This window comes from Canis lupus, chromosome 36 (genome assembly GCF_003254725.2).
Source record: "Canis lupus dingo isolate Sandy chromosome 36, ASM325472v2, whole genome shotgun sequence".
NCBI classification, from domain to species: domain Eukaryota; kingdom Metazoa; phylum Chordata; class Mammalia; order Carnivora; family Canidae; genus Canis; species Canis lupus.
Window position 1 is genome coordinate 13,077,574 of NC_064278.1, and position 27,159 is coordinate 13,104,732.

The following is a 27,159-nucleotide window of genomic DNA, read 5'->3' on the forward strand; positions in this document are numbered from 1 at the left end:
GGTGGTATAAAAACCCAGCAAAGAACAGGCAGCAGGCACTGTTTCAGAAGGCAGCTGCCAAGCAGCTACCTCTCCCAGTGATCACTCACCGTGGAATCTGGGCCCCTGGACTGGATCTCTGCAGGAGCTGCTGAGTAGGATGGACAACTGGCCAGCTTCAGATGCCCAGCAGTGTTCCTCCTCCTAATACTCATTCAAAAGAGTATCCAAGATCAATAAGAACTTATCATACCCAACACCCAAGAAACAACCAACCTGGTCATGAAATGGGAAGAAGACATGACCAGACATTTCTCCAAAGATGATGTACACATGGCCAACAGGCACATGACAAAACGCTCCACGTCACTGGGCATCAGGGAAATACAAATCAAAACCACAATGAGATACTACTTTACACTGGTGAGAATGGCAAAAATTAATAAGACGGGAAACAACAAATGTTGGCAAGGATGTGGAGAAAGGGGAACCCTCCTGCACTGTTGGTGGGAATGCAAGCTGGTGCAGGCATTCTGAAAAATAGTATGGAGGCTATCCTATGACTCACAATTGCACTATTGGGTATTTACCCCAAAGATACAGATGTGCTGAAACAATGGGACACCTACATCCCAATGTTCATAGCAGCAATGTCCACCATAGCCAAACTGTGGAAGGAGCCACGATGTCCTTCAACAGATTAATGGATAAAGAAGATGTGGTCTATATACATAGTGGAATATTACTCAACCATCAGAAAGGATGAATACACCATTTACATTGATATGGATGGAACTGGAGGGTATGATGCTGAGTGAAATAAATCAATTGGAGAAAGACAATTATCCTATAGTTTCACTCATATGGGGAATATAAGAAATGGTGAAAGGGACTATAAGGAAAAAGAGGGAAACTGAGTAGGAAAAATTAGAAAGACAAACCACGAGAGACTCCTCACTCTGGCAAACAACAAAGGGTTACAGAAGGGGAGGTGGGTGAGGGGATGGGGTGACTGGGTGATGGGCACTGAGGAGGGCACTTGATGGGATGAGCACTGGGTATTATACTCTATGTTGGCAAATTGAATTTAAACGTTAAAAAATAAATAAGAAAATGATAATATACTCAGTAAAAAATACAGGCTATACAACTACATAAAATGTTTATTCTCCTTTGAGAAATAAATATCTTCTTGAAAAGCCAAAAAAAAAAAAAAAAAGTGAGACAGATGCAAAAGTACCACGTCTCACAAGGTCTGACAAAATTCAGAACTTCTGATGTCTTTCATACATGAGTCGGGGTTTTGTTTGGTTTATCCCTGTGCTACTACTGCAGAGAAAACTTCTGATTGGCTGTTTTTCAACTAGAAGGCAAAGGAAACAAGTTTTTTTTTCTGCTGCCTTACAACATCCGTGATCCTTGGGATCCCTCTCTGAAACAACTGAAATAAGGACTCAGATCTGGTGGGTCTGTTAGGATTTAGCAGTCCTCCCGGCCAGGTGAGACACGAAAATTTATACATGCATGACACCAACTGTGGCCTCTTACGAAATTATCTTTTTAGACCAACACTCGTCCAGGAGGCCTTGACACTCCTAGCAGTTTCTACTTCCACGGGGGCCTAAAATGTCTCCTGTTTCTTGCCTCATGGTAGTGCTGCATTTGAGCACAACTCAAGTAGGTTTATGATTTCAATAGACAAACAGTGCATTTAATCTCCGCACGGCTGTGCTTTTGCACAAAAGCCATCACTCCATGTCACTGTACCATTCCTTCTTCAATCCAAAGTGTGGTTTGTAAAGGTTCCCCCACTGAAGGCAGATTGCCCTGAAGCTAGGTGCTGTTCTAACACGTTTGTTACATTATAGTAAAAGTCATAACATTCACTGCTCCATAACATATACTATTGCTTCTTTTGGGTTTTTGTTTTTTTTTATGTTGCCCTCAGCATTTACTCAAATTCAAGAGAATATTCTGATGGGGGTGGGGGGAGATTTTTTTTAACCTCTTTAAATGTTAGCTGCTAGTTTCTATTATGCAAGATGGAAAAATACACACTAAGAAATCATTCAAACCTCTAGATGCCAAAGCTCTAAGCTGAACTGGACTATGTTTTTTTTTTTTTGTACAGTTGTCAAGTTGAACATATTTCATATTTATACAATGGTACTTGAATTCTGCAGTCTAAAAAAAGATTCCGGGCAGCCCAGGTGGCTCAGCGGTTTAGCGCAGCCTTCAGCCCAGGGTGTGGTCCTGGAGTCCCAGGATTGAGTCCCACGTCAGGCTCCCTGCATGGAGCCTGCTTCTCCCTCTGCCTGTGTCTCTGCGTCTCTCTTTGCATCTCTCTGTGTCTCTCACAAATAAATAAATAAAATCTTTAAGAAAAAAATAAAAAAATAAAAAGATTCCTAAAAACAAAAAAGATTCTTAAAATACGAGGATCCTATACTCAAAATATCCTTTTTTTCCTAAAATAAATGTTTATGAGATACCTGTATATTTAAAAATAGTGTTTGTTGGGCAGCCCGGATGGCTCAGCGGTTTAGCGCTGCCTTTGGCCCAGGGCGCGATCCTGGAGTCCTGGGATCGAGTCCCACATTGGGCTCCCTGCATGGAACCTGCTTTTCCCTCTGCCTGTGTCTCTGCCTCTCTCTCTCTGTGTCTCTCATGAATGAATGAATGAATGAATGAATGAATGAATGAATAAATAAATAATTAAAAAATATAGTGTTTGTTTTTCCCTGACAAGTGTTTACAGAGTGCCAACCATGTGAGGTACGAAGTCAGGGACAGTGGGAGCATAGCAGTTAACAAAACAGATAAAAATCTTGGCCTTTAGGAAACTTACACTCTAGGGAAAATCTTGTGTAGTTAACTAAATAAATGAAACAGACACAGGGAGAGACTTGGTAAAATGATTAAATGAGGAAGGAGTTGGAGGGCAGTGGATGGGTTGCAATTTTAAGTAGGGCGGTCAAAGAAGGCCCCTCTGAGGGGCAGCAGCTTAAATGCTCTAGGAGCCAGACAGGTGTACTTAGGGAAGGAGCATTCCTCCTAGTACAAAACCCAGTATGGCTGGGCTGAAATGGGCAACGGGGAGAACAGAAATGAGGCATGAAGTCTGAGAAGTGAGGGGACAGATCAGGCTGGGGACTGTAAGCCACTGAGATGTGGGATGGAAAGCCATGAGAGAGTTTTTATTTAAAGTATTAATGTGATCTGGCTTACTTTTTTTTATTGAGATATAAGTCACACATATCATAAAAATCACCCTTTTAAAGTACACAACTGAGCTGTTTTTAGTATAGTACTAGGTTGTGCAATCATTACTATTTCTAACTCCAGAACAACTGCACCACCCGAAAAAGTAACCCCATACCCATTAGCAGTCATTCCTCTTCTTCACCCCCCCCCCCCCAGTAGGCCCTGGTAACCTACTTTCTGACTCTATGGATTTGCATATTCTGGTCATTTCATATCAAAAGAATTATCCTACATGGGGCCTTTTGTATCTGGCTTACTATTTCCACGGATGTCTCTGGCTACTGTGATGGGTACAGGCTGGAAGGAGGTAAAGACAGAAGCAGGGAGACCAGCGGAGAGATGAATGCAGTAATTCAAGTGAGAGATGAAAGAAGTCTGAAACAGGATGGAAGCAAGATGGGAATTATGGCCAGATTTTGGGTATGTTTGGGTAGACTGGAGGTCAGGTATGAGACGGAAAAAAAAAAAAAAAAAGACAAGGATAAGGCACATCTTTGGCTGGAGCACCTGAATGGAGCTGACATCAACCCAGGGATTAGGGCCAGGGGAGAGTTTGGGGGGCGGGGAACTGCCTGGGAGGAAACAGCAGGTGCTGGATTGTGATGCTAAATAAATCCCGGGTGCTACCAGCTTTCCATGGGAAGATGGCACAGAGGGAGCTCGACTGCAGTCTGGAATTCTTCACTGGGCTGGAGAATGAAGCCCATTTGGGAATAGGAGAATGAAGACGTTAATACTATGAAAGTGATCACCAAGGGAGTGAGTGATTATTATAGAAAAGACAAAACACCCAATGAAAAAGTCCTTCAGCATATTAATATTTACAGCTGAGAGGGATGAGGAGCAACCAGTGAAAAAGACTGAGAAAGAAACATCAATAAGGTAAGAGAACAAAGACTGGAATCTTGGAACCCAAAGGAAAAAAGTTATCATGGGCAAAGGCACTGTCAACTGCCCAGTGGGGCTGATGTACCACTTAGAGCGAGGACGGAGAACAGACCACTGGGTTGAGGAACCAGGAACGTGGCAAGCATCATTCATAGACCACGAATCCTCCCTCCACTCCTCTGGCTCAATCTGCTCCAGCCACAGCCACCTCTGCTTTGACACATCTTGTGCCAGGAGATAGAGAGAGGAAAGGGATTACAGTCGGGGGGGGGGGGGGGGGGGGGGGGAGTTCTTCTGAGGAGTTTAGCTGTAAAGCCATGGAGAGGAATAGCAGGAGCACAGGGGGTGGAAGGTGAGGGGGCTTTTTGTGAGATTCAAGAAATAAAAATGTAAAGAGGGAAGCAGATGATAATGGAGAAGACAGAGAACTGCTGGGACAGGTTCAAGGGAGACAGAATTAAGAACACTATCGAGGCACCTGGGTGGCTCAGTGGTTGAGCGTCTGCCTCTGGCTCAGGTCCTGATCCTGGGGTCCTGGGATCAAGTCCTGCATCAGGCTCCCCGGAGGGAGCCTGCTTCTTCTGCCTATGGCTCTGGGTCTCTCATGAATCAACCAGTAAATAAAATCTTTAGTTTAAAAAATAAACACACTTTATCATTTGTCAAACAGTCTGCAATTAAAATATAAATCATCCACTGATGTATGAAAAACAAGTAAGGATATGCTATTTTTTCCCTGCTAGGAGACACAAAAAACGTCATTTAAAAGGATCTGGATCTACTTTTCAAGGCTGAAGATACTGAACTGACTGTACACAGAGTGTCAGGGTCAGTCAGGGTTAGGCTCTGGGCTTGGAGTCATAAGAGCCAAGTTCAAAGACCATGACAAGATACAACATCCCAGAAACTTCTTTTGACCTCCCCATTTACATCCATTAAGATGGATTAAAAACAACCTGTCCTTTCTACCTCATGAAATTGATGAGATAATCAAATGAAATACACAAACACGGTAACTCTTAGTAGTGTTATATCCCCATAAGGCATTTTTAGCGCTATCAGAGAAGGAGGAATTGTATGTGCTTGGTCTAATTCCAACACCTTCCATTTTAGCTCCAAGGAGGGGAGCAAAGGCAAAATGAAAAATCTGGGGCATTAAAGTATGAAAAAAATGGAAGCTTTCTTATTGTATTTAAGATACACTCAATAAGTTGTATAGGAAGCATGCCTTAATTTCCACTTTTACAAAGCTTAACAGTCAAAAATCCTTTAGATAGATTCAGCTGAGCCTGAGGCCAAAAAAAAAAAAAAAAAAAAAAAAAAAACCCAAACCCAAAACAAAACAAAAACCAGTGCATTACAGTTGACTGAAGGCCTGAAGTCAGCCCATGCTCGCAAAAAGATGTCATCTAGTGTCTTTCCAAGAATCTCTTCTAGCCTCCACATTCCCAATCACCTGCCAGGATCAACTCAACTCAAAAGACTGGTTCATCCTTAACTGCTCACCCAGTAACAGACATTAGTTGATGTTTAAAAGAAGTTTTTTTTTTAATTATTACTTTATTAATTTTTAATTCAGGCTGCTTCGTGTATGGACCATAGTTCTTATCAAGGAAAACATATCTTACAAGGCATCTTGATCAAGCCATTAAGTTTTCTCCTCATTTTGTCAGGTCATCTACCACACAAGCATGTGTGCTCATTTTTTCTAATGAGAAAAAGTTTATCAAGTCTATCAAAGAACCATTAACGTAAAGAACTCTGAGAGGGAACTTAGACACCAAAGCTGAGCTGACCTCGTTGCTCAAGCTCCCCCTTGCATTTGAGCAGAACATTTTGGTAAGAATTTAGCTGGCCATGAGATCTTAGTAGATTTTACAGCAAAGTGTGAGAGGTAGAATGGACAAGGAAATACACACACACCTGTCTATATCTGTATATGCCACTTTTCTTTAAACTATGTCTATCTCATTATATATGTATCACTTGGCAGAGGAATCAGAGCTTCCTAGGAAATCAGTATGTACACCATATATAATAGGAAAAAGAGCTCAGTTATTTCTAATTATAAAGGTATTTCCACATTTAATGACATATTGTTTGTAACAAATTAAGATACTGATGCTTTACTTAGAATCCTAATCTCCCACTAAAACCTCAGATACTCACTAAAAAATTTCACTTTATAATGACCTATATTATCGAATTGATAACAACAGATTACTCTGATGGGTAAGCATATCCACCCCAAGTTCCCGCAGTCACAAACTTCAGCATTATTGGGGAAGGGATTTATTTTGAGCACATGAATTTTTTAAAGTTAAAACACATCATTTAAGGGGCCCAAGTCACGTTAAGCATCAATTTTCATTTGATTATTGCTAAAGAAAGTTTTATCATAATGCATATTACCCTAATACCATGTTATGGTAATTATTAACAATATAATTAATTAATGCCATAGTTAACATTAAAAGTTAATAACTAATCTTAATTACTTAGGGTCATCAACATGAATACCCAGCAATGGACTGACTAAATAAAATTTTCACAAACTTAGGATTATCTAAGGAGTGTGGAGCTTCTCACCCTCCCCCTGGGTAGAACCAGGCTACACTTTTTCTTAGATGACAGCTTTGGCCTCTTAGAGCGTCTCTGCCTCCCATACACTCTGCAGAGGCCGCCAGTCACATCCTGCTCCTGACAGCAAATCTGTGTCTAGCTGGCTCTTCTATCTCCATGCAGTTATCTATTCATGCTCAAAGCAGTAAAAAGAGCCCCATGTTCAAAGGGAAGCGCCTCTGCCCCAACCCAGCTGCATGGCCCCAGACAACACACATGGAAGGAACCCTTTTAGGAATTCGTGTCCCTGTGCACACAATTAAAGAACAGGCCTGAATGATCCCTAAGTCCCATCCAACCTTCAGACTTTGTGATGAATCCTGTTAATGGCTAGGAAAATTAATATCTAAGTTCATTAGAACTGTGCCCAAAGAAAGAACAGAGAAACTCTGACAAAGGACCTCAGAGGTTCCCGTACTTCTGATGCATGGAATTTATAGTATCATATTTTTGTTATGTTGTGGACTTTTGGGTCTTCTCGGGTCTTTGTTATATTTCCAATAAGTGAGGTTCTTATTAAATGGAGCAGAATTATGAGTTTTTAAAAATAGAAAATTAAATATGACTCATATATACTTCTTCCACATAAAATAATTCAAGAAATTTTCAAAAATCCAGAGTAAATTATTCCTTTATGAAAACTTGTTTCCAAATGCATTTCTATTTGATAGATCAACAAAATGACACCGTATACTAAAAAGTGATTTACCTATAACTACATCATGACCATCAACCAAGCCAGCAGAGAAGAGCTCCTGAGATACACCATCTGCCGTATCTGTCCAAATGTGAAATGAATATGTATTAGTAACCATAAAATAAAAATCAACAACCCAGTACAATGTAAAAGATATTTTTCATTTACGAAAATCACCCACATGTGTTTTAATTCAACAATTCAGATTCTATCAGAAGGAAAAATCAGAAGCAATGTGAAATATATTTTGCCATATAGAACTTGCATCTTGATATTTATTCAACGGAAGTCCTGCAAAATTATTATTTCATTTTTGGTGAACCAAAAAACATTCGCCCTTTTGGCTACCACCTGAATTAATCCTCAAATGTACCTCTATAAATTAGCTTCTAACAGGTCCCAATGACACTGTTTTTCGTTCCTGCCAAGGTTAATTCCAGCCATCATCAATCCTTTTCTATCATTAGTAGCTACTGAGTCAGAATTTATGGCAAAGGTTGAACAGGTAGCACTTGACACAGCCTTATATTTGGTACAAACAGCCTTTGAGCCTGTTGGACTATTAAGATGAGCTATTTAAATTTATGCTATTAAGAAACTCCTTTAGCATGACATTGATCATTTGATAGCAACAGATTCATCCTCTGAAAATGTGGCTGAATAAAAGAATGTGGTTTCTCGATGATAACTGACAGGAGTTAGAAATCTCATAAAGATGGGACTGAACAGGCTGTAGCAAGTGAATATAACCAAAATTACTTAATTGAAAGGTTATGAATGAACATGGTAATAAGTGAGAAGTCTGTCTGAAGACTCTGTGAAGAGAAACTGATAAATGGCAATGTGCTCAAAAGAACCATTATGAACTCTTGTGTTTTTACAAGGGAGATGACACGGTCCCCACGGCCTTCTGACATTATCGCAAATGTCCAGAACCACAACTGGGTGAGAAGAAAACTGGCTCAGCAGCTGGCAACAACCTAAAAGAAGGTTTGACTTGAGTGATTGAGTGTCCCAAAGTCAGGGAGCACCTCAAAGTATTGCTGCTGAACCAAACAAGCATCTAAATTGCACTGCAGTTTGCATGCCTAAGGCTGCCCCCATGGTCTGTGTGCATGCACACCTGTGAGCACCCACTTGAGTGTGTTGCTGAAGGTAAAATTGTCTTTCACATTGTGGGCTTTAATGTGCTTTGCCCAGTGTCTGACACATAGTAATTACTCAATCAGTGGTAGCTGTGATAAGGATGATCGGCCAAGGATCATCTAAAATGTACCTCATTCTCTAGTGCACTCTTTCTTCCTTTCATACACAGCGAAATTTCCAGGATCTCCAATAAAAAAAAAATCTGAGACATTCGTCTCATAAAAAAAAATCTCTACATTCGTTGTATGTAGAGAAGTTGTGGCATTCCATCATTTTACTCATTCCACATTATAATGAATAACAGACAGATATGGAAATAACATGAAAGAAATGGAAAAGAAAAATAAAGGAATCTTTCTCAACCATGAGATACCATATAAGGCAGGCTTATCTTGGGTCTTGTTCTTACTAGAAGTACAAAAAAAAAAAAAAAAAAAAACACCTTATAAAATTCTCTGAGGGATAAAATGATCCCATAGCATGGAATCTAGGGTGAGAGGCTCCCTCTACTCTGCATTCGATTTAGCTTTATGAAGTGGATTAGAAAACTCAGCCTCATAATCTCATCCTCCTGGATGCCACTAGAAACTTCTCTACAAAAAGTGTACTGAATTCCTGTGCCTACCTAGTAGGCACAGTGCACACAGTAGGCAGTGATTACATTTCTATGGACTGATCATCTATTAAAGTATCTGGATGTGTTACTACCACCTCGAAAGTATCAGTAAGATCTTACACCTGAGTAAGGAGCTATGCTCACAGAATGTAGTTGAAAATGGAATAATCAAGCAAATCCTCATTGAGGGCTAGCACTAAAACAGTACCAAAGCAAAGGACTTTCCCAAATGATTAAAGTTTATAGCACTGCCTATGATTTTCAGGACTCCTAAACACCAGATCAGTCACGTTAAAATAGCACAAGGGTCATGCTGGCCATTTTTGGCCCAAAAGAGAAATATCCCATGTTTGTATACCATTAACTAGTTATTTGTATGCATGTGAGTAAGAGATCAGCAATGGTTTAGAACAGAAACTGGAAGGTAATTGGTAACATTTTTTTAAGCTGCTTAACATGCCTAATAGTAAACAGGTTAAAATCATCATAAATAATCATATTTGCTCTGGTTTCCAGAATATATGGCAACACAATAAATGCAAAGGGCTTGCTCTCATGTGAAGGCAGAGAATATTCAGTATGTTTATGTTATTCACTCTATGCCATATTACACATTTATGTGTGCATACAGCACAGACACAGTACAATGCATGCCCAGTGCAGACACCACCTGAATGCAGACAGCTTCAGTAGTCACAGAAGTACGGTGACACATCCATGGTGTTCCCCTTACTAGCTGGCCAGGGAAGGCCAGCTATCATCAGGAAGCCAACATTACAATTTCTATCCGGGAAACAAAAGCAGATTCAGCCTACAATGTCAAACAAGGCTGCTAAAGCCAGCAAAGAGGTCCAGTAATGTTGAGAGGGCCATCTTCTCTAAAATCCTCAACTTAGAAATTCATTTCTTTGTCATCTCTCGAAATTCAAGTTAACTTTTATTTTGCTGCTGCCAATTTTAAATAATTAAATTAAAAAAAAAAAACCTTGAAAGAAGAATCTATTCTTTTATTTACTGTACTTGAAAGCATTTAGCATATAGTTACTGACTTTATCATACTACTGACTGGTCAATATTCTTATGTTATGACAAAACAAAATGCTTCTGGGTAATAGAAATTAGTGCTGTACAATTTCACAGACTGACTCTAAACTCCCAAGATGGGGATGTTCCCAGAAAGAAAGATCAATTCGCAAATTTACTGGGGCCCTATCTGCATATATTTTGTAACAAATACTTCCTATGTTACTTTAATTTAAACGTACTAGGAATCATTAAATCTTGATGTTGACAGGGGACTAGACATGAGGGTCAGCGAGTCTATGCCCACATTTGGCCCAGGAACATATTCTGCTTGGCCAATAGTGTTTTTTTTTTTTTTAAAACCGAACATGAATAGACATGGTTTCCTGAAATCCCCACAGTTTGCTCTGGCTCCTGTCCATGTCTGAGTTGGTGCCTTCTTACAGGTTCTAACAGCAGGGAGGTCAAAGCAGTTAACTCATTGACCAGATATCACACTAGGAAGGTTCAGATTTTCAAAATTTTAGCTAATATGATGTATTTAATCAAATCAAAATTCACATAGAGCTCTACTACATAAAATAATTACAGAGTATTATTAGCTTAATGTATATTAATATATTCAAATGTATGAGCCTAATGTATTTTATTTTAATAATAGAAGGTATTTTAGAAGATTTTCAATAAACACATTGAAGCTGCTTTCACATACTTAAAAATCGGAAACCAGGTCAGGGAGAACAGGAAGTCTCAGCATTAGCATCTGATTTTCACCTTTTTGGATTCTTCTGGTTATGAACTAAAGAGTGGAAATAGCAATTTTTGCTTAACATGCTTATTAACAACTAATCCTGTGGTCTCCAAAGCCTGTTTATATGTGTTATTTATCCACTGATTAACCAAAACAAGTGCCTCCTGAATAGCAGGCACTTAGTCAAGTGCTAAAGATACAAGAAATGAGACATGGTTCTGTGAACTCTAGGCATCCAGGAGCTGAGAGAGCAACCAGTTTAGCCTTGAAGCTGCAAGAATGGCAGGGTTCCGACCAAGCAGTAGGTTTGAGAGCAGAGGGCCAAAGTATAGCACTTCTTTGTGTGATGTCTTGTTTGTTGCTCACCTCTCACTAGGACTGCTCTATGTTACTCACTACACTCATCACAATATCCTCTAGGCCCTGTGTCACCACGCCAGAGTTTATTTTCATGGCTGAGCTAATGTATTTCATTTGTATGTGTATATAAACCATACAGCATGTCACAGGAATTCTTGTAGTCAGTACAGGTTTGGTTTGGATTACCCCCAATTACTGCAAATCCTTCCTCTCTCCCTACCTTCCTTCCATCCTCCTTTCTTCATTTTCAGAGAAAGCATTTTTGAATAGCAAATTATAACCACATGCTTGTAATCAATTTCTTCAATGCTCTTTGGAGCAATAAAATAATAATTTCAATTAAAGCTTACCTCTTCCTGGAGTAAACTCAAACCGTATGTCATTAAGTTCCTTTCTGGAGTTTCTGAAATACATAACATATAGCACATTAAAATCCAATGAACTACAGCTTAATCAAACTAAATGTATTCCAATTTTTACAAGATGTTACTAACATGTAGACAGCATTTACAGCTTTGGGTCACCTCTGAGTAATTCCTCAAACAGAAGAGAGAGTTATGACAATAACAAAGGGAGAACTGATTGAATTTACATTATATAAACGTGTATTTCATAAAAATTCAAAAATAAAGTGTTCTTTTCTAAAATCTACACTAAACCAATAACCTTACATATAATTCTATAGTTAATCATTTCAGAAGATTTTAGTCTAAAATAAATGACTTGACACATTTTTCATATTTTTCCTAAAAATAGTATTTTATCAATTATTTTTAAAAGTGAAACAAATAGGAAAGATGGTCTCAGTGGTAAAGTTTATGACAACACTACACATTGAATCATGCAACAAAATGCTCAAAAAAGGATATATATTTTGTTATTAAAAATTTTATCTACACAGGACCCCTGAATGTTGTGAAGTTATCCATTGAATATATAAACTTTTTAAAAATAAATATAAAATGCTTACATGAAACAGTAATATATACATTTGTATGTATATCTGATCCAAAAACTGATACTAGGGAAATATAAAACAAGTAAATACTTAAGATATGTATGAGTTTTCCATTAATATTAATTTCAAGAAATGATATGGGGCAGTGAGCTATAATTAGAATGGTTTTAAATTCTCACAAGAATACTAAAATATGAGAAACTCTCAACAGATGCTACCATTAAAGTTAATAAAAATACCATAAGAAACTGCAGTAGGAAACATGAAATAATAATTTCTACAGACACCCAACTATTTGTTCAGCTTCCAAAGGTCCGAGATAGAGACAGAGATGGCGTGAATACCCATTCCAAACAGCCTTGGTCTGGTGCCAGGAGAATCTGATATAATCCTGCTTAATTCTCCAGTTTGGGACTCCAAATAAACTCGAGGTAATAACTCCTGGTCTCTATGTTCAGTGCCCACATCATGATGCCACCAGTCTGTGGGCCCTTTCTGGTCCACAACCTGAGGCTGCTTCTTCAGGTCCTAGGACCTCCTACCGCACTAAATGCAGGAGGCCCAGAAAAATGACAAAGCCATGGTATTAACTTAGAGAAAGCCTTTCTCCCATGCCTAGCCAAGCTGGCCTAAGTCTACACTCTCCCACAAGCAGGGAAGTAAGGGTCAAGAGTTCAAGAGATGCTCAAGCCCAGACCACAGTCCTAAGAGCCTTGAACCATTATTCGCAAGTGTTCTCACCTTGACTGTCACTATTCTTCTTAGAGATAGAACGGGATGAGGGGATAATAGAAATGGCTAAAGCTTTGCTTGTTTTTTTAGGACCTAGGACTGCAAATTGTGGATTCTCACTCTAAAAAAGCAAACCTATGACCAATACATGAAATTGCAGACAACTGAAGATGGTTCAGATGTCAGCTTGGACCCCAGACTAAGGACTCTGTCCTGGAGATGGAGTGGATCATGCACAATCAGTATCTGCAGCAGACGAGCTGCTTGACTATGGCACGGTCTACCAATGTCACCGCACGTTTACATAGCACTTTCATATATATCAGCGGTTCTCAATTTTTTTTTTTATTTTTGGTAAGCCTCTATAATGTTGGCTTAAGATAAATAAGTGGATTCTTATTTTTGCTTCTATGTTCAATCTGCTGCAAGATCACATATCATAGTGCCAGCCACTGGAAAATTCTACTCTAAGTGTGTTGAAATAATGAGAGTGAAAAAGGCACATAATTTCTCAATGTTATTATGAAAATAGTTTGACCTCAAGGGCTCCCTGAGACTCAAGGACCACCTCCCCCACACACACCTTCTATGGTCACAGGACCACACTTTTGAGAAACACTGCTAGCAAATTTCATGAATCAAATCTCATTTGATTCCAGCAATCAACCTTTAAGATATGCAAAGTAGGTATTATTTGTTTTTCATTTTTTAGACAAGCACATTCAGTGGCCTTTCCAGGTTTACAAATTCAGTGGCTTCCTTTCACTTCTGAGAGAAAAACAATCTTCCTCAAGATTCTGCACATCACCATAAAAAGATCAGCAAGCATGCTTTTATTTAATAGCCTTGGTTTTAGGTGTTGTATATCAACAAAGGTTGGATTAGAACTAAAACAGCCCAACAAGAAAAAAAAAATGATCACTAGTAAAGTATACTATATTTAATAATGAAATGACAAAAGGAGGAAAAAAGAAAAAGGAATCTGATTTGATGTTAATTTAGGCCACTGCCAATTCCTTTCCTCTCTTTCTTTTGGTCAGTCCTGTCTAAATTAGTTTGTCCTACTAAGGCCATAAGAAGAGAGGTATAGGAACCGTACCCAACATATCATCACACACATCCTGATTCTTCATTAAGACTATGGAAGTAATATCTAATACCATAATCTCTACATCAGCTATGGTTCGAGCTATGGAGGTTGCCTAGTCAAGTCATTCTTTTATGACTCTGAACCTAAAATACTTGCCTTTGAAAAGATCACAGTGATTGATTGTGAGTAGTAGACTTGTCTCATCAGGTTGAAATATAGTTGGAAAAATGCCTAATTGGATCTAACTACTGAAGGTCATCCTTTTATAAAGAATTAATCTTTTCAGACTCATACTTAACACCTTTAATTGAAAGTACATTTACTTTAATTGATATGGCACAGGATATTCTTGATTTCAGGGAAGCTGAAAATAGGTATGATTTAAGGCCAGAAACTAAGTCTGTGCAACTTTATAGAGGAAATGTTTGAAACTTGAAATTAACAGTTTCAAGACCCAGGCTACCAGTAATAACTCTTATTAAAAACCCTATTAATCCTGGGGTGCCCGGGTGGCTCAGTCGGTTGAGGATCCAATTCTCGATTTCAGCTCAGGTCATCATCTCAGGGTCCTGAGATTGAACCTTATGTTGAGCTCCATATCCAGTGAGGAGTCCTCTTGGTTTTCTCCCTCCCTCGCCTTGTGCCCCTCCCCGAGCCCTGGCTCTCACTTTCTCTCTAAAATAAATAAAATACTTAAAAAAAAAAGCTACTTTTAATCCTAAAAATAACCAAAAAGAAAAAAAAACACCCCATCAAAAAACATATTCCTAAATTCAGTAAGCACAAACCCTTATTTTTCATTGTAGGCAAATATTGCATCACAAAGGCAAATGTCTACAGGGCTCACGCAGAGTATTTATTTTTTAAAATAGGTGATACCAACCACATGGGTTAAAACCCAAAAGGTACAACAAGGTGCTCTCTAAAATCTAGGCCTCCTACTCTTATTAATCAACTACCTGGTCCCCCCCTTAATGGTATAGGCTTTTTGTACATCCCTTCCTGAGATATTTCATGCATATATTAGCAAATATACATACACAGTTCCTTCTAGCCTGTTTAATACAAACGTAGCATACTATATCCGTTGCTCTGCACCTTGCCTCTTCTTTTAATAACATACCTTGGAATTTCTGCATAGTGGCTCACAGAGAGAGCTTTCTCATTCTTTTTTTTTTTTTTTTAATAGTTACATAGTATTCCGTTGTCTGCTATATCCTTCTCATTCAATGAACAGACTGTTTTCAGTCTTCCACTAGTATAAACAATGCTCAGTGAATAACCTTGTTCTTATGTCATTTCGCAAATACATGGGCATGAAAATAAATTTCTAGAAGCAAATTGCTTGGTCAAAGGATAAACGCATTTGCAATTTTATAGATATTGTCAAATTCCCTTTCATTCAAGTCATCCCGATTTATACTCTCACAAGCAATTTGTAAGCACCATTGCAGGAACTCTCAATGAGTAAAGCAGGAAGTATATGGAAAAAACAGGGAGATGTGTTCTCCCAGCTGGAAAGCTTCTTCCCTATTTAAAGAGAGCAACTACTGCTCTGCACCAGCTGGTTAAGCCAGGCAGGAATTTGGGCTCAATTTTGTTTAAAAATAAATAAATAAATAAATATACACACACACACACACAGATATAAATGTTATATATAAAATGCATATATGCTATATGTCATATACAAATATATGTACATTTGCTATATCCATTCAAAGTGACAAATCCAGAGATCTAGATTGTCATGTGTAACATCTTCCTTCTTGCTCATTCATCTGCAAGGGACAGTGGACACTGAAATGAAGCAGCTGGCTCTGAGGGTGGTGATGACGATCACATGAGCAAACGCTTAAGCGTTCCTGGTGACTGAGCTGCAGCAGGCCTGCGCAGATGAAGTATGCATCTGATAGGATGTAGCATTTTTCTGCACTTCTTACTGTACCACGTCAGGACAGTCTGATCAAGTTGTTGCTCCTGGAGGGCTCCAGAGCCAAAATGCCAACTCAGGACTAGGTGCGTTCCTTAGCTTCATATTCGTGTCTTTTAGCTCACGCCAAAAACTGGGGGCACACACCCTCCAAGAACCAGATGCGATCAAAGTGCTCAGAAGCCCAGGGACCACTGGTTCTCAAAGAGCATCAGCGACTGTAGTGCCACTGGCACTGCATACCCTCCACCACAGGATACTCTGGAGTGAGGCTGACTGCCAGCCAATTTCCCACACTCTGAGGTTGCAGGACACAGCTGGGGTAACACTAGCCCAGAGGTGGCCTCTCCCTCCCAAGCCCCCTTTGCCCTTCTTTGAACCTAGGACTTCAGGTCAGGGTGAAGCTGCCAGTCAGTATCCGAGGAAGTCCAGGGGGAATGTTCCTCCTGGAACCTTTCCTTTATTGGGAGCAGGATGGAGACTTTCAAACAGGCTGGGCTATCAGGTCATCATTTCCAGTTCAGCTTGCTTCTTTCCTGCTCTTGGCACTGAACTGGAGTCTCTTCCCACAGACTTAGGAGAGAAAGGGACTATGGTGCCCATTAAGCTTGCTGGGCATCTCTGTCCACACCAGCAGAGAGCCTGGCACAGCCTGAGGAGGTACTGGAGCTGTGGGGACAGAGGTCTCCATTCAAATCCACTCACTACTTGTCTGGCATCTGTCATCTGTTTCCTCAACTGTGAGATGGGGAAAGTAATAATTAATGGCATTTACTGTCTGCCAGTACGTGCTTGATGCTTCACTTATGTTATCTTATGCTATGCTCAAAATAACACGTGATGTGGGGATGGCTCTTATGTCCTATTATTTCTCAGACAAGGAAACTGAGGCTCAGAGAGGGTAAGGGACATACCCAAAAATCATACAGCTGATTAGTGCATCTGAACTAAATGTAGAACTGAAGGAATGTAACCCTTGTCTTCTCCAGGGCCCAGTCCTTACCTGAACCACTGTGAGTCCTAGTCTGAGTCTGTAGATGCTTCTAACTGGTCTCGCCACATTCAAGGTCATGATCTGCTCAGGAGCCAGCCAGCTTGTTATCTGGAAATCTGATCATCCCACTCCCTTGCTCAAAGACTCCATTTTGTTCTTCCCCTCTTTTTTTTTTTTTTAATTTTATTTATTTATTTTTTGTAAGTAGGTTCCTCACCCAGTATGGAGCTCAACGCAAGGCTTGAACTCACCACCCTGAGATCAAGACCTGAGCCCTGAGATCAACAGTCAGATGCTTAATTGAGCCACTCTGGCACCTTCCCCTGGAATTTTTTTTTTTTTTTTTAAGATTTATTTGTTCATGAAAGACAGAGAGAGAGAGAGAGAGGCAGAGACACAGGCAGAGGGAGCATCACTGTAGAGGCGGGGTGACAAGTTTTTCTGATCTTGGAAGGAATGGGCGGCAGAGAGACTTTCTTCTGTCTGAATGTCTCTCCTCAGGCTGCCAGTTGGTTGTTTCTGGGTGCCTCTCGCCCACCTTCGGCACCCTTGCCCAAGTCCCCCGTGGAATGCAGGGATGGTGCTGTGCAGGGGGCAAAAGGGCACGTCAGCTGGTGAAGAGACAGGTGATGGTGGTGGTGGCAGCGATGAGAAGGGGTGCAGGGGTGGGCCAGCCAGAGGGAAGTGGGGAGGAAAGGAGGGGAGAGAGGGAAGAAGGCAGGAGGGAAGAGCCCGGGATCACAACCTGAGCCAAAGGCAGATGCTCAACCACTGTGCCACCCAGGTGTCCCTCCCCCAGGATTCTTAAAATTTTAAATCCTTGGCATGACCCCCTGAAGACCTGCTTCTACCTGCCTCCCCCCCTTCAAGTGTCCCACACTGTCTGCTGCTCTCCTCGTTGTCTCGGGCCTGCCCTCCCTGCCCAGGGGTGGCTTTGCAAAGGCGCAGTGTGGGCGGAGGGGGTCTGTCAGAGCCCTGTCACCAGTGGGCTCAGGAGACAGAGGGAAGAAAGGGACTGCAGCTGGGGGCACTTCTGAGGAGTTCAGCTGTAAGGCCTGGAGAGAAACCGCTGTAATCGGAGGTGGGGAAAGAGAGGGCTTTTTAAGATGGGTGAAGAGAAACGTTTGTGTGCTGGTGGGTCAGGCCTGGTAAAGAGGGAAACAGGGAGGGCGGGAACAGAGAGGTGCTCCTGGGGGGCTGCAGCGTGTTGGGGAGCCAGCTTCCCTCGCTGCTGGCGAATCTCCACTCCCCCTCTCCCTCACTTGACTTGCCCTTTTGCGGGAGGCCAGGAAAGAAGGGGAGAGGCAGCCAGCCGAGGGCCGGCCGCTTTCCAGCGCAGCCTCCTGGCCTCTAGCCCCACACCCAGCACGTCACGTTCCGTACCAACGCAGTGTGTTACTTCAGTGTCCGTCCCATCTACCAGCCGCGAGGCTCCCGAAGGGCAAAGACCTGCAGCTTGCCAGCACAGACAGCACCTGGCACGCGAGCGAGTGAATGCACGCCCGCGTGACTGAAGACAAAGGAGTGACAATTCTGCAAGTCTGGCTCTGTCCAGGCTTCCGAGACCCTGTCACCCCAGCTCCCGGGCCGCCCTTTCCCTGTGCGCCAGCCACTCCCGTCCGCCCGGCCCTGTAGTCTGCGGCCGTCTGCGGCCCCCCTCATCTCCCTTCTCCTTCTCGAGGAGTAATTCCAAGTGCGTAACCCAAACCCAGGTACGTGCCCCCCAGAGGTTTAGACCCATCATCCAACTGTCTACACAGCATCTCTCCATGCAATGTGCAGACTCCGGAAAACCCAGCACGGGCAGAACAGAACACATCCCTTTCCTCCTCAGATTCACTTGTCTCTCTGCCCCCCACGCGGCAGGTGGCCGTGACAGCCACCGCCACGACCTGTGGGCTCGGCCTGCTAAGTGTCCTCAGATCGCCCACTTCTCTACGGCTCTGCCATCGCTGACCAAAGCACGTCTCCGTTATCTGCCGCACGAGGAGAACAAACGACCCGATGAACAAAGGCTGTTTCATGCCCACACCACACACTAGGCGCGGAGAGCGGCGCGCCCAGAGCCACAGACGCGCAAGAGGACAAGGCCGCAAGAGGGGGACGCGCTATTACCCGGGTGTAATCCTTGGCAGATGAATGTGTTGCTCAGAGAGAAAATCATCGTATTTAATGAGATGTGGAAAACGACGCCAAAGCAACCATAAGCCGAAGGACACCAAGGAAGGCCGCAAGCGAAAGCACCAGGAGGAGAACGAGGAGGCCTCTTGCATCCAGGCCCGAGGCTGCCCGCACGCGGGGTTCACGCACGTCTCTCTAGGGCTCAGTCTTAGGTCAGCGAACCACACCGACCCCCGGGTCCACGGAAGCTTCCTCTGGGCTCCGCAGCTCCGCTTCAGCCGCTTGCGCCCGGCGACAGGAGCCAACGGTGCCCTCCGGGCTTCCGGGAGCCGCGCGCAGGCACCGTGAGCCCCTCACCGCGCCGCGGCCCTCCGGCGCCCGAGGTTCTGGGCGCAGCAAAGCGGAGGGGAAAGTCAGGGTTCCAGTCCTTCAAGAGTTTACAGTCCTCCCAGAGAATGACAGCTGACAGGAGGTAAAAGGACCGGGGAGCCCCAGCGTCAAGAAAGGGCTTAAAAAGTAGTAGGAGGACAAGAAACCGGGGCCTAAGTCACAGGAAGGAGCATTTCCCCCCTCTTGTTCTCACTCTCTCCATCGTTCACGCTCCTGTCAAATTCGTCTTCTCTGCGGTAAAGGCCCAATCACAGAATCATATGATTTTACAACTGACAGGGGCCCCGGGGGTCACCTAATCCATTTCCCTCCTTCCTCAGGTGAAGAAACCGAAGCCAAAAAGATCAAGCGGCCTGCGTAAGATTACACAGGGGGCTGATTCACTCGGCACTCCATAAATACTTATTGATCACCTACTAGGCGCCAGGCCTGTCCCAGGAGCCTTTGATGGCAGAAATGACACCCAAACCTGGAACTGACGCTTCTAGACGACTGCTTTTCATTCTAGACTGGCGGTTCTCAAACTGCAGGGTGAGCTGAGGTGCACTCTTCTCAAGGAAGACTTCTTTCCCCCAGTGACGTGCCTGCCCCTGGTACTTAAGCGCTGCGTGCAGTGGGAGATGTTATAGATGGGGGTGTGGCTCATATATAATGATTTGTGCGATGATGGCAGGAATAAAGGTTAAGAGCCCCTGCTGTATCCCTCAGCACTGTGCCCCAAGGCCCTGCTTGAAATGGAAGCTCTCTTCAAAGCACAGATTTCCACACACCCTGTGCCATGCTCCAGGACTGTGAGTCATATACCTAGCCCATCGCCCCCACACCCTGGCCCTGCCTTTAACTTGCCTCAAAAGAGCCTTTTGGATCAGTGAGTCTCCTAAAAGGTGAAAGTGAAAATTCCTTTCAGGATTGCACCTTCAGACACCCAGAAATATACCTATGGCCTGGCAAAGTATAAGCTGACAGCATCCAGAATTCTAGTCTCTACCAAGCCATGCAGCATCACAGAGCTTACGGTTGATGTCAAATAAATAGATCACGAAGCCATACAGTTGTCTTTAACAAGAAAACATGGGCAGTGACTAATCTAGTTGTGTTCATATAATGAACACACATGTGCATGAACACACGCACATGCACGAACACACGTGCACATGCATGAACACACACACACACAATTTCTTGAAATAAAATATCTTGATATATCTTCAAGAATTTGACCTTTACACTGGTGTCTACAGGTTTTTCTGCAGCTGGAACCTCAGGCTAAGGACTTTGACGCATCCCACTGGTTACTGAGCTGGCTGAAGGACCTTTTAGATTTACAGCTCATAGGGAACAAGCAGTCTGACTGCACAGGGTTTCACACAGCTGACACCTAAATTAGAGATGCATGTGCAGAGCCTTGCAAAGAAATTTCTCATACTCTGTACAATGCTTACACCTGTGAATAAATCATAGGCAAAAATATTATCATAAATAACTGCCTTTGCTGGCTACAAAAATAGTTTTCACCTGGAAACAATCCTAACAAAGTTCCTTTAACAAAAACCTCTTGCAAATCTACATGCTGCCCAAATAGAGAACATGATTGTTTCTTCTCACCCACTCTGCCCACTTTCCCCCTAAACAAACATGCTTTTTTCCTCTAGTGCATACTTTGGAAAATCATGAAAAACACTTCAATATACAGGAAAGTTCAAAGAGTAATAAAACAAATTCACATGTACCTACCATCTAGAACTTTTAAAATGGCACCATTTTGTCATATTTCAGAGCTTAATACATAAAATTTGAATACTGTTTTGCCCACACGTACGAAATCGATTGTTATGTCCTAACTGTGGTAAATCATGAGTGAACAGATTATCGTGTAAGGGCTCTTCCTGTCACGTTTGTGGAACTGTATTTTCACGGGTGGCAGTCCTTTTCAGTATTTAGAGTGTCCAGTGGACATATTTACGGAATTGATTTTTACTGATAGGCCAAGAGGGAAATGGAATGACCACATAAAAACTAGAGGCAGGACTCCAGCTGGTAGAAGCAGAAACATTACAGCCTATTCAAAGTTCCTGTTCTTTAGCAGCAGGAAAAACTACTAAGCATTCTTGCTAGTTAGGGGTTTCTGTGTATGCGTCTTGATTGAAATCCACTGATAGAAGTACAGAAGCAGTCTTCATTAACGTCACTCGTGTTTGAAAGTCTGGCGTGCGTCAGGGTTTCCTGTGGAAAACCCAGACTCAACGTTTCTGTGACAGATACCACTCTTCGGTGCATCAGGTTCCCAAATCAACATGCCAAGCCAGTTACACTAAAAATGCAAAGAGTACCTCTAAGATATGGATTCGATCAATGTCCAGTTGGGCTCTTGATCTTACGTCATGGTAGGTGTATTTACACAGATCAATAGACAACTGTGGGGACGTGGGGGTGGCACACATACCTGCAGCATTCCTGGATGGGTCGAGTTTCAAGGTAATGACAGTTCACTTCAAGGCACACATTGTTACAATCTCTAATCATTATGGGCAACTATCATCTTCCTTGCCGTTTGCATTAATTTTTGCAAAAAAGGACGGTAAGTAGTTCAAAGCTAAACTATACAACCGAACATTTGATTATCAAAAATAACAGAAATTAAAGGGAACAGAGAAAAAGATACTATACATATGTGAGATGTCAGTTACTCTCACTGAGCACTGAATTTAGCTTTGTTTGCTTGCAGCTCAGGCAAAAAAAAAAAAAAAAAAAAGGAAAGTATTGCCTGATACGGTTCTTTATCAAAAAAGAAACATGCAAGGCAGATGTTTTTCCCTTGGCATTTATATCAAGGAGAAATTCTGTATGGAAGTCCCTTTATAAGGGACACTGAGTAATGTCTACAACAACTCTATGTTGTAAAGGGCAGAAACTTTTTTTCATATAAGTGTCTTCCAACTACGTGGTGCAAAAATGAAGATTTGTTCTCCTATGTGCTGAAGGCACCATATTAAATCTTACCTAAGTGATAGCATTTCTGCTGGGAGCTGAAATATTATAGCCGAGGTACATTGTTTCCTGATGATTTACCTCAATACAAGATGCCCAAAGAACCTGGAGAAATGAATGGCCTATACAGACTGCTTCCCAATGCCCTAAAGGGGTCTTTGTCAAGTGCTAGGATGGGTGATTCTGTGACTGAACTCTGACTGGCCCTGGGAAGCATCTGATAGCCTAGTACAGGTGTTGATTAAACACAGATCTCTCACTTCAGCTAAAACCTCAGTGCAGAGGTAACATTCTGCTGTGAACGTACCGGAGACTGACTCAGGTTATGTCCTGCCCTGGGGAGGTGGCCAACTACTAACATGGGCAGGCTGCAGGGTGGCTCCACTTCAAAAGGAAGCTCTGAGTCTGGCCAACAAATTGAACATGTTGTTCAGCTCAACACACCCAAATGCGCTGCCTCAGAAGTGAGAAAGGATAATTGTTTGCTTACAAATTTTAAAGGATGCCTGCTCCTAATCAAGAGAGCTAGCCATGGTAGTACAGCTACAATGATGTAAGGTGAGCAGATAACCACAGAATTCTTTAAACGTTAGCGGGGTGATCACAAAAGCAGCATGAATTATGCTTTGAGGTTCCTATCAATTTGTATGTATCATCATCTCCAGGGGAAGCTATGTTAAAAATTAGCAAATTTAAAGGGAACATGATCACTTCTAACTCGGTTTAAAATACCCGCCCAATGAAGAAGAAAGCTGTGAAGGACTAATGAGCACTAAATGTTAATACCGGCATCCTCTCGGTGAGACACGAAAACAGAATCTTCCCTGGCTTTTTCCACAGGTAGTGCCTTAAGACGATTAAATTTAATGATAAATGAGATTGAGCACATATTTTCTCTTTTGATCCATTTCAGAGAAATGGCCTATAAGTAAATGTATTTACAGTCTAGTGTGGGTGACCCTTTGTCTTTGGCAAAGGCATCATAAATCCTCAAATTGGACTTTCCTGAAATTACTTCAGCAAATGGCTATTTATAAAATACACAGCTGCACAGAAAATAAACCTTATTACTAGGCATTTGATAGGTTGTGGATGGGCATCAGAAAGAAGTATACATTTATTAGAGCACATCAGGCAGCACTTGCCAGGATGCTAGATTGGGGACAGGGCTTTTATTCAGAATAATGTAAAAACAAAAAATTAAAAAACTCTAGCCCCACCCCCACCCACCAAAAAAGCATCCATTTGCTTTTGAGGCTTGGAGTTGTATGATTCTCCCAAGTACTGACACTAACAGGGTTGAAAAAGCATGAAGAGGGGTACCTGGGTGGCTCAGTCAGTTAACCACCCCACTCTTGGTTTCAGCTCAGGTCATAATCTCAGGGTTGTAAGATTGAGCCCTGCATAGCCCTCCATGCTCCGGGGCAGGGGGGTGGGGGTAGAGGGTCTGCTGTGAGTGTCTCCCTCTGCGCCTCCCCCCACTTGAGTGTGCTTGCATGTACTCTTTCTCTCTCAAATAAATAATCTTAAGAAAAAGAAAAAAAAAAAAGAAGAAGACTCGCACTGAGAGTGAGTGCGAGAAGCTTCCTTTGGATTACCACATCCTAAAAAGGCAACAGTATGTGAAAGCATTCATTATTCGCATGATATTTAAAATGAGGGCTAAAAATGTTTCTATGTATTTCTACAAAATTGCTTTTTCAACCTGAAGATGGCCACAAGCAAGGCGGGAAATCTGAAATTCAGTCTTATCTGTTTCCCGTGGATGCCTTTTCAAAAACCCCACAGTTGATCTGAATGCACAACTCTTCCTATGGCTGTAAGATGGTCCTTACAATGCAACTGCTACGTGATTCCTTCTCATCTGATCCTGGCAGATTTTTTAAAGTCAACATTCATACTTTTAGCAACCACTTTGTTCATTTTCTGGGTCTAGAGCATTGATTTATGGTGCTCATTACCACACTGTTTCAGGAAGGAACCCTCCCTTCAACAGACCCAATAAGGTAAATGGCATTCATCACCTGGCATAGAAACCAAACCATCCTAATTGAAAAATTCCAAGTATTTATAGCTCACCAAAACTGGAAAGACCCTCGACTTAGCCATGAAGCTCACCCTGCAATGGTGCAACACCACCTCCACCACAAAGGGCGTACCTAGGACAAGCCTCAAAAGGAAACTAGTGGAATACAGAATCCTATCCTAAATGCTCAAAACAACTTTTGGCCTGTGTTCAAACACATGCTGTAGGACTGTCAAATAACGAAAATGATTTTCATGCGTAGGTCATGGAATCCATCTTTTAGAGCCATACTCAAAAATTTGATGACATTGAAAAACACGCTGAGGACGTCCAATAGCAACTCCCACATGTGTGACTTCACCATCAAGTGCAGAACTTACCAAGACTGTGGGGGTCATGCATTTTTCTTATCTAAGAGTCACTAATAAAAAAGATGTACCCAGCAATTTCCTTCAGGATGGTTTCTTCAGTGACTGACCGTTATACCTAGTCTGTTGATCTCTGACAAGGTTTTAAGACTAACTTAGCTTCTTAGATCTCTTGATTTCAGTGAAAATTTAATAAAGGAGGCCAGGCTGGATAAACAATTCTTAGTCTACAGAAGTATTTATGCAGCACACCCTGCAAACTACTTGCTATTTGCTTCTTTACTGTAAATTGGCAAGTGTGCTTTTCATAAGGAAGTACAAAAAACAGTGCCACCAGATAGGGAAGTCAGGAAAAGGTTCAGAAGGAAAAGTCAAGGGGGCCCTTCCAAAATGATTAGCATGACAGTAGAGCCTTTCTCCGCTGGTTTGAGGCAAAATAAACATGGATTATTTGTCAAGTTTAAGAGAACTAGATGATTTTTAAAAAATGAGCAAGACAGTGAATATCCATAACAAAGATAAAGGGATGGTAAAGGTCAACAATTAAGAACATTTTAGTAAATATACAGAATTCAAAAGATGGGCCAGAGGAGCTATGGTGCTATGTCATATCCCTCCACAGAGTGCCTGGCATGGAGTCTGGCACGTAAGTAAGCTCTCAAGAAATATTCAAGAAATCTAATTGCATCAAGCAGGACACTGCTGCATGGCATTAAGTCACATGTAATTACACTAGTCAAAACCCCTGCATATGGAGGTAACCAATCCTATATAAATACCCAAATAACCCCCACCCCACCCCCCAAAAAAAGGTTTCTGAGCTGAAGGCATTTTTTCAGTTGCAATGCAGGCCAGAGCCATGATCAGTAGAGGAGATTTAACATTAGGAATGGATCTGGGAGGGACGCCTGGGTGGCTCAGTGGTTGAGCATCTGCCTTCAGCTTAGGGTGTGATCCCCGGTCCCAGGATTGAGTCCCACACATTGGGGTCCCCAGCAAGGAAGCCTGCTTCTCCCTCTGCCTGTGTCTCTGCCTCTCTCTCTCTCTCTCTCTCTCTGCAGCTCTCATGAATAAATACAATTTTAAAAAAGGAAAAAAAAAGGAATGGATCTGCGAGAATAAATGAGGCCTGCTACACTGAAGAGATTTCTGGCCAAAAAGCTATTTCTTCACAAGCAGTGAGCTAACAGTCAACGTCCAGGGTGGTGGGATTGACCTGGCCAAGACTCACAGGAAATATAAACTGTGGACAGTCGGCCTGACACCAAGGCTCTGGGTGACTGGAAAAGCATCACATCTATGATTGGGAAGCGCTGCTGCTGCACCACCTGTGCTCTGAGCTCCAGGCTGTTCTGTCTACAGCATACTTATTTTTATTTAAGTATAGAAGGCAAGGGAGCACATCTTATACCAATTACACCAGACTTCTCTACCTCCTCTCCTCTTCCACCCTCTAACTCCAATATCTTTGATTTGGTTTTATGGGGAGTCAGAGAACACGAATGCTTTTTTTGCTAGGTTCACTTGGCCTTATAGCTGGGTTTCTGAAGACAACAGTCTTGAGTTTAAATAAAATTTGTAACACTGACTTGTAACATTGACGAGCCCTGGGACCTTGGGCAATTAAGGTCCCAAGTCTTACTATCTCCAGCTGTAAAATGAGGAAGTAACAGTAACTACCTCAGAGAGAGCTCAGAGAGAAGGCAGCCAAGGATAGTGCCTGGCACACCGCAAGCATTCAGTGATTGCACAGCAACAACAGTAATAATTGCCACTGAGTTCTCCATGTCAGCTATTGGGCCCCTGCCTAGAGATGGATTCTTTCTCACCCCCTTTACCCAACCCACCGGGAGTACAGGAGTCCAATCGTCCACTGAGTCCTCTAATAGCTTCTAACCACAAACCAGAACACGTGTGACAAGGTTTCAGTTGGGAGGGAGGTGATGGTGGTATGAGTCTCTTAACTCTTTAAGAATCCCAGTAATAGGATCCCTGGGTGGCTCAATGCTGCCTTCAGCCTGGAGTCCTGGGATCGAGTCCTTCGTCGGGCTCCCTGCTTGGACCCTGCTTCTTCTCCCTCTGCCCGTCTCTCTCTCTGTCTCTCATGAATAAATAAATAAAACCTTAAAAAAAAAAAAAAAAAAAAAAAGCATCCCAGTAATGCTTGAATAAATGGGCCTGATCACTGGGAGCTGAGAAGAGTACTTTCCAAC

The 27,159-nt window shown here is 42.2% G+C and overlaps 1 protein-coding gene and 1 long non-coding RNA gene across 11 annotated transcripts in view; one reads left to right on the forward strand and one right to left on the reverse strand.

Moving 5' to 3' along the window:
- STK39 (serine/threonine kinase 39) overlaps positions 1-27,159 on the reverse strand; it is a 323,493-nt gene that overhangs the window by 49,863 nt on the left and 246,471 nt on the right. For all 10 annotated transcript variants that reach the window (XM_049106329.1, XM_049106336.1, XM_049106335.1 and 7 more), the window contains 2 exons: positions 11,697-11,749; positions 7,463-7,531 (listed from right to left, as the gene is read on the reverse strand). In XM_049106329.1, the coding sequence (XP_048962286.1) occupies positions 7,463-7,531; positions 11,697-11,749 (122 nt within the window). The remainder of the gene's footprint in view (positions 1-7,462; positions 7,532-11,696; positions 11,750-27,159) is intronic.
- LOC112668046 (uncharacterized) lies at positions 19,552-20,611 on the forward strand. Its single transcript, XR_007408711.1, has 2 exons — positions 19,552-20,355; positions 20,472-20,611. It is a non-coding gene; the product is annotated as an uncharacterized LOC112668046 (long non-coding RNA).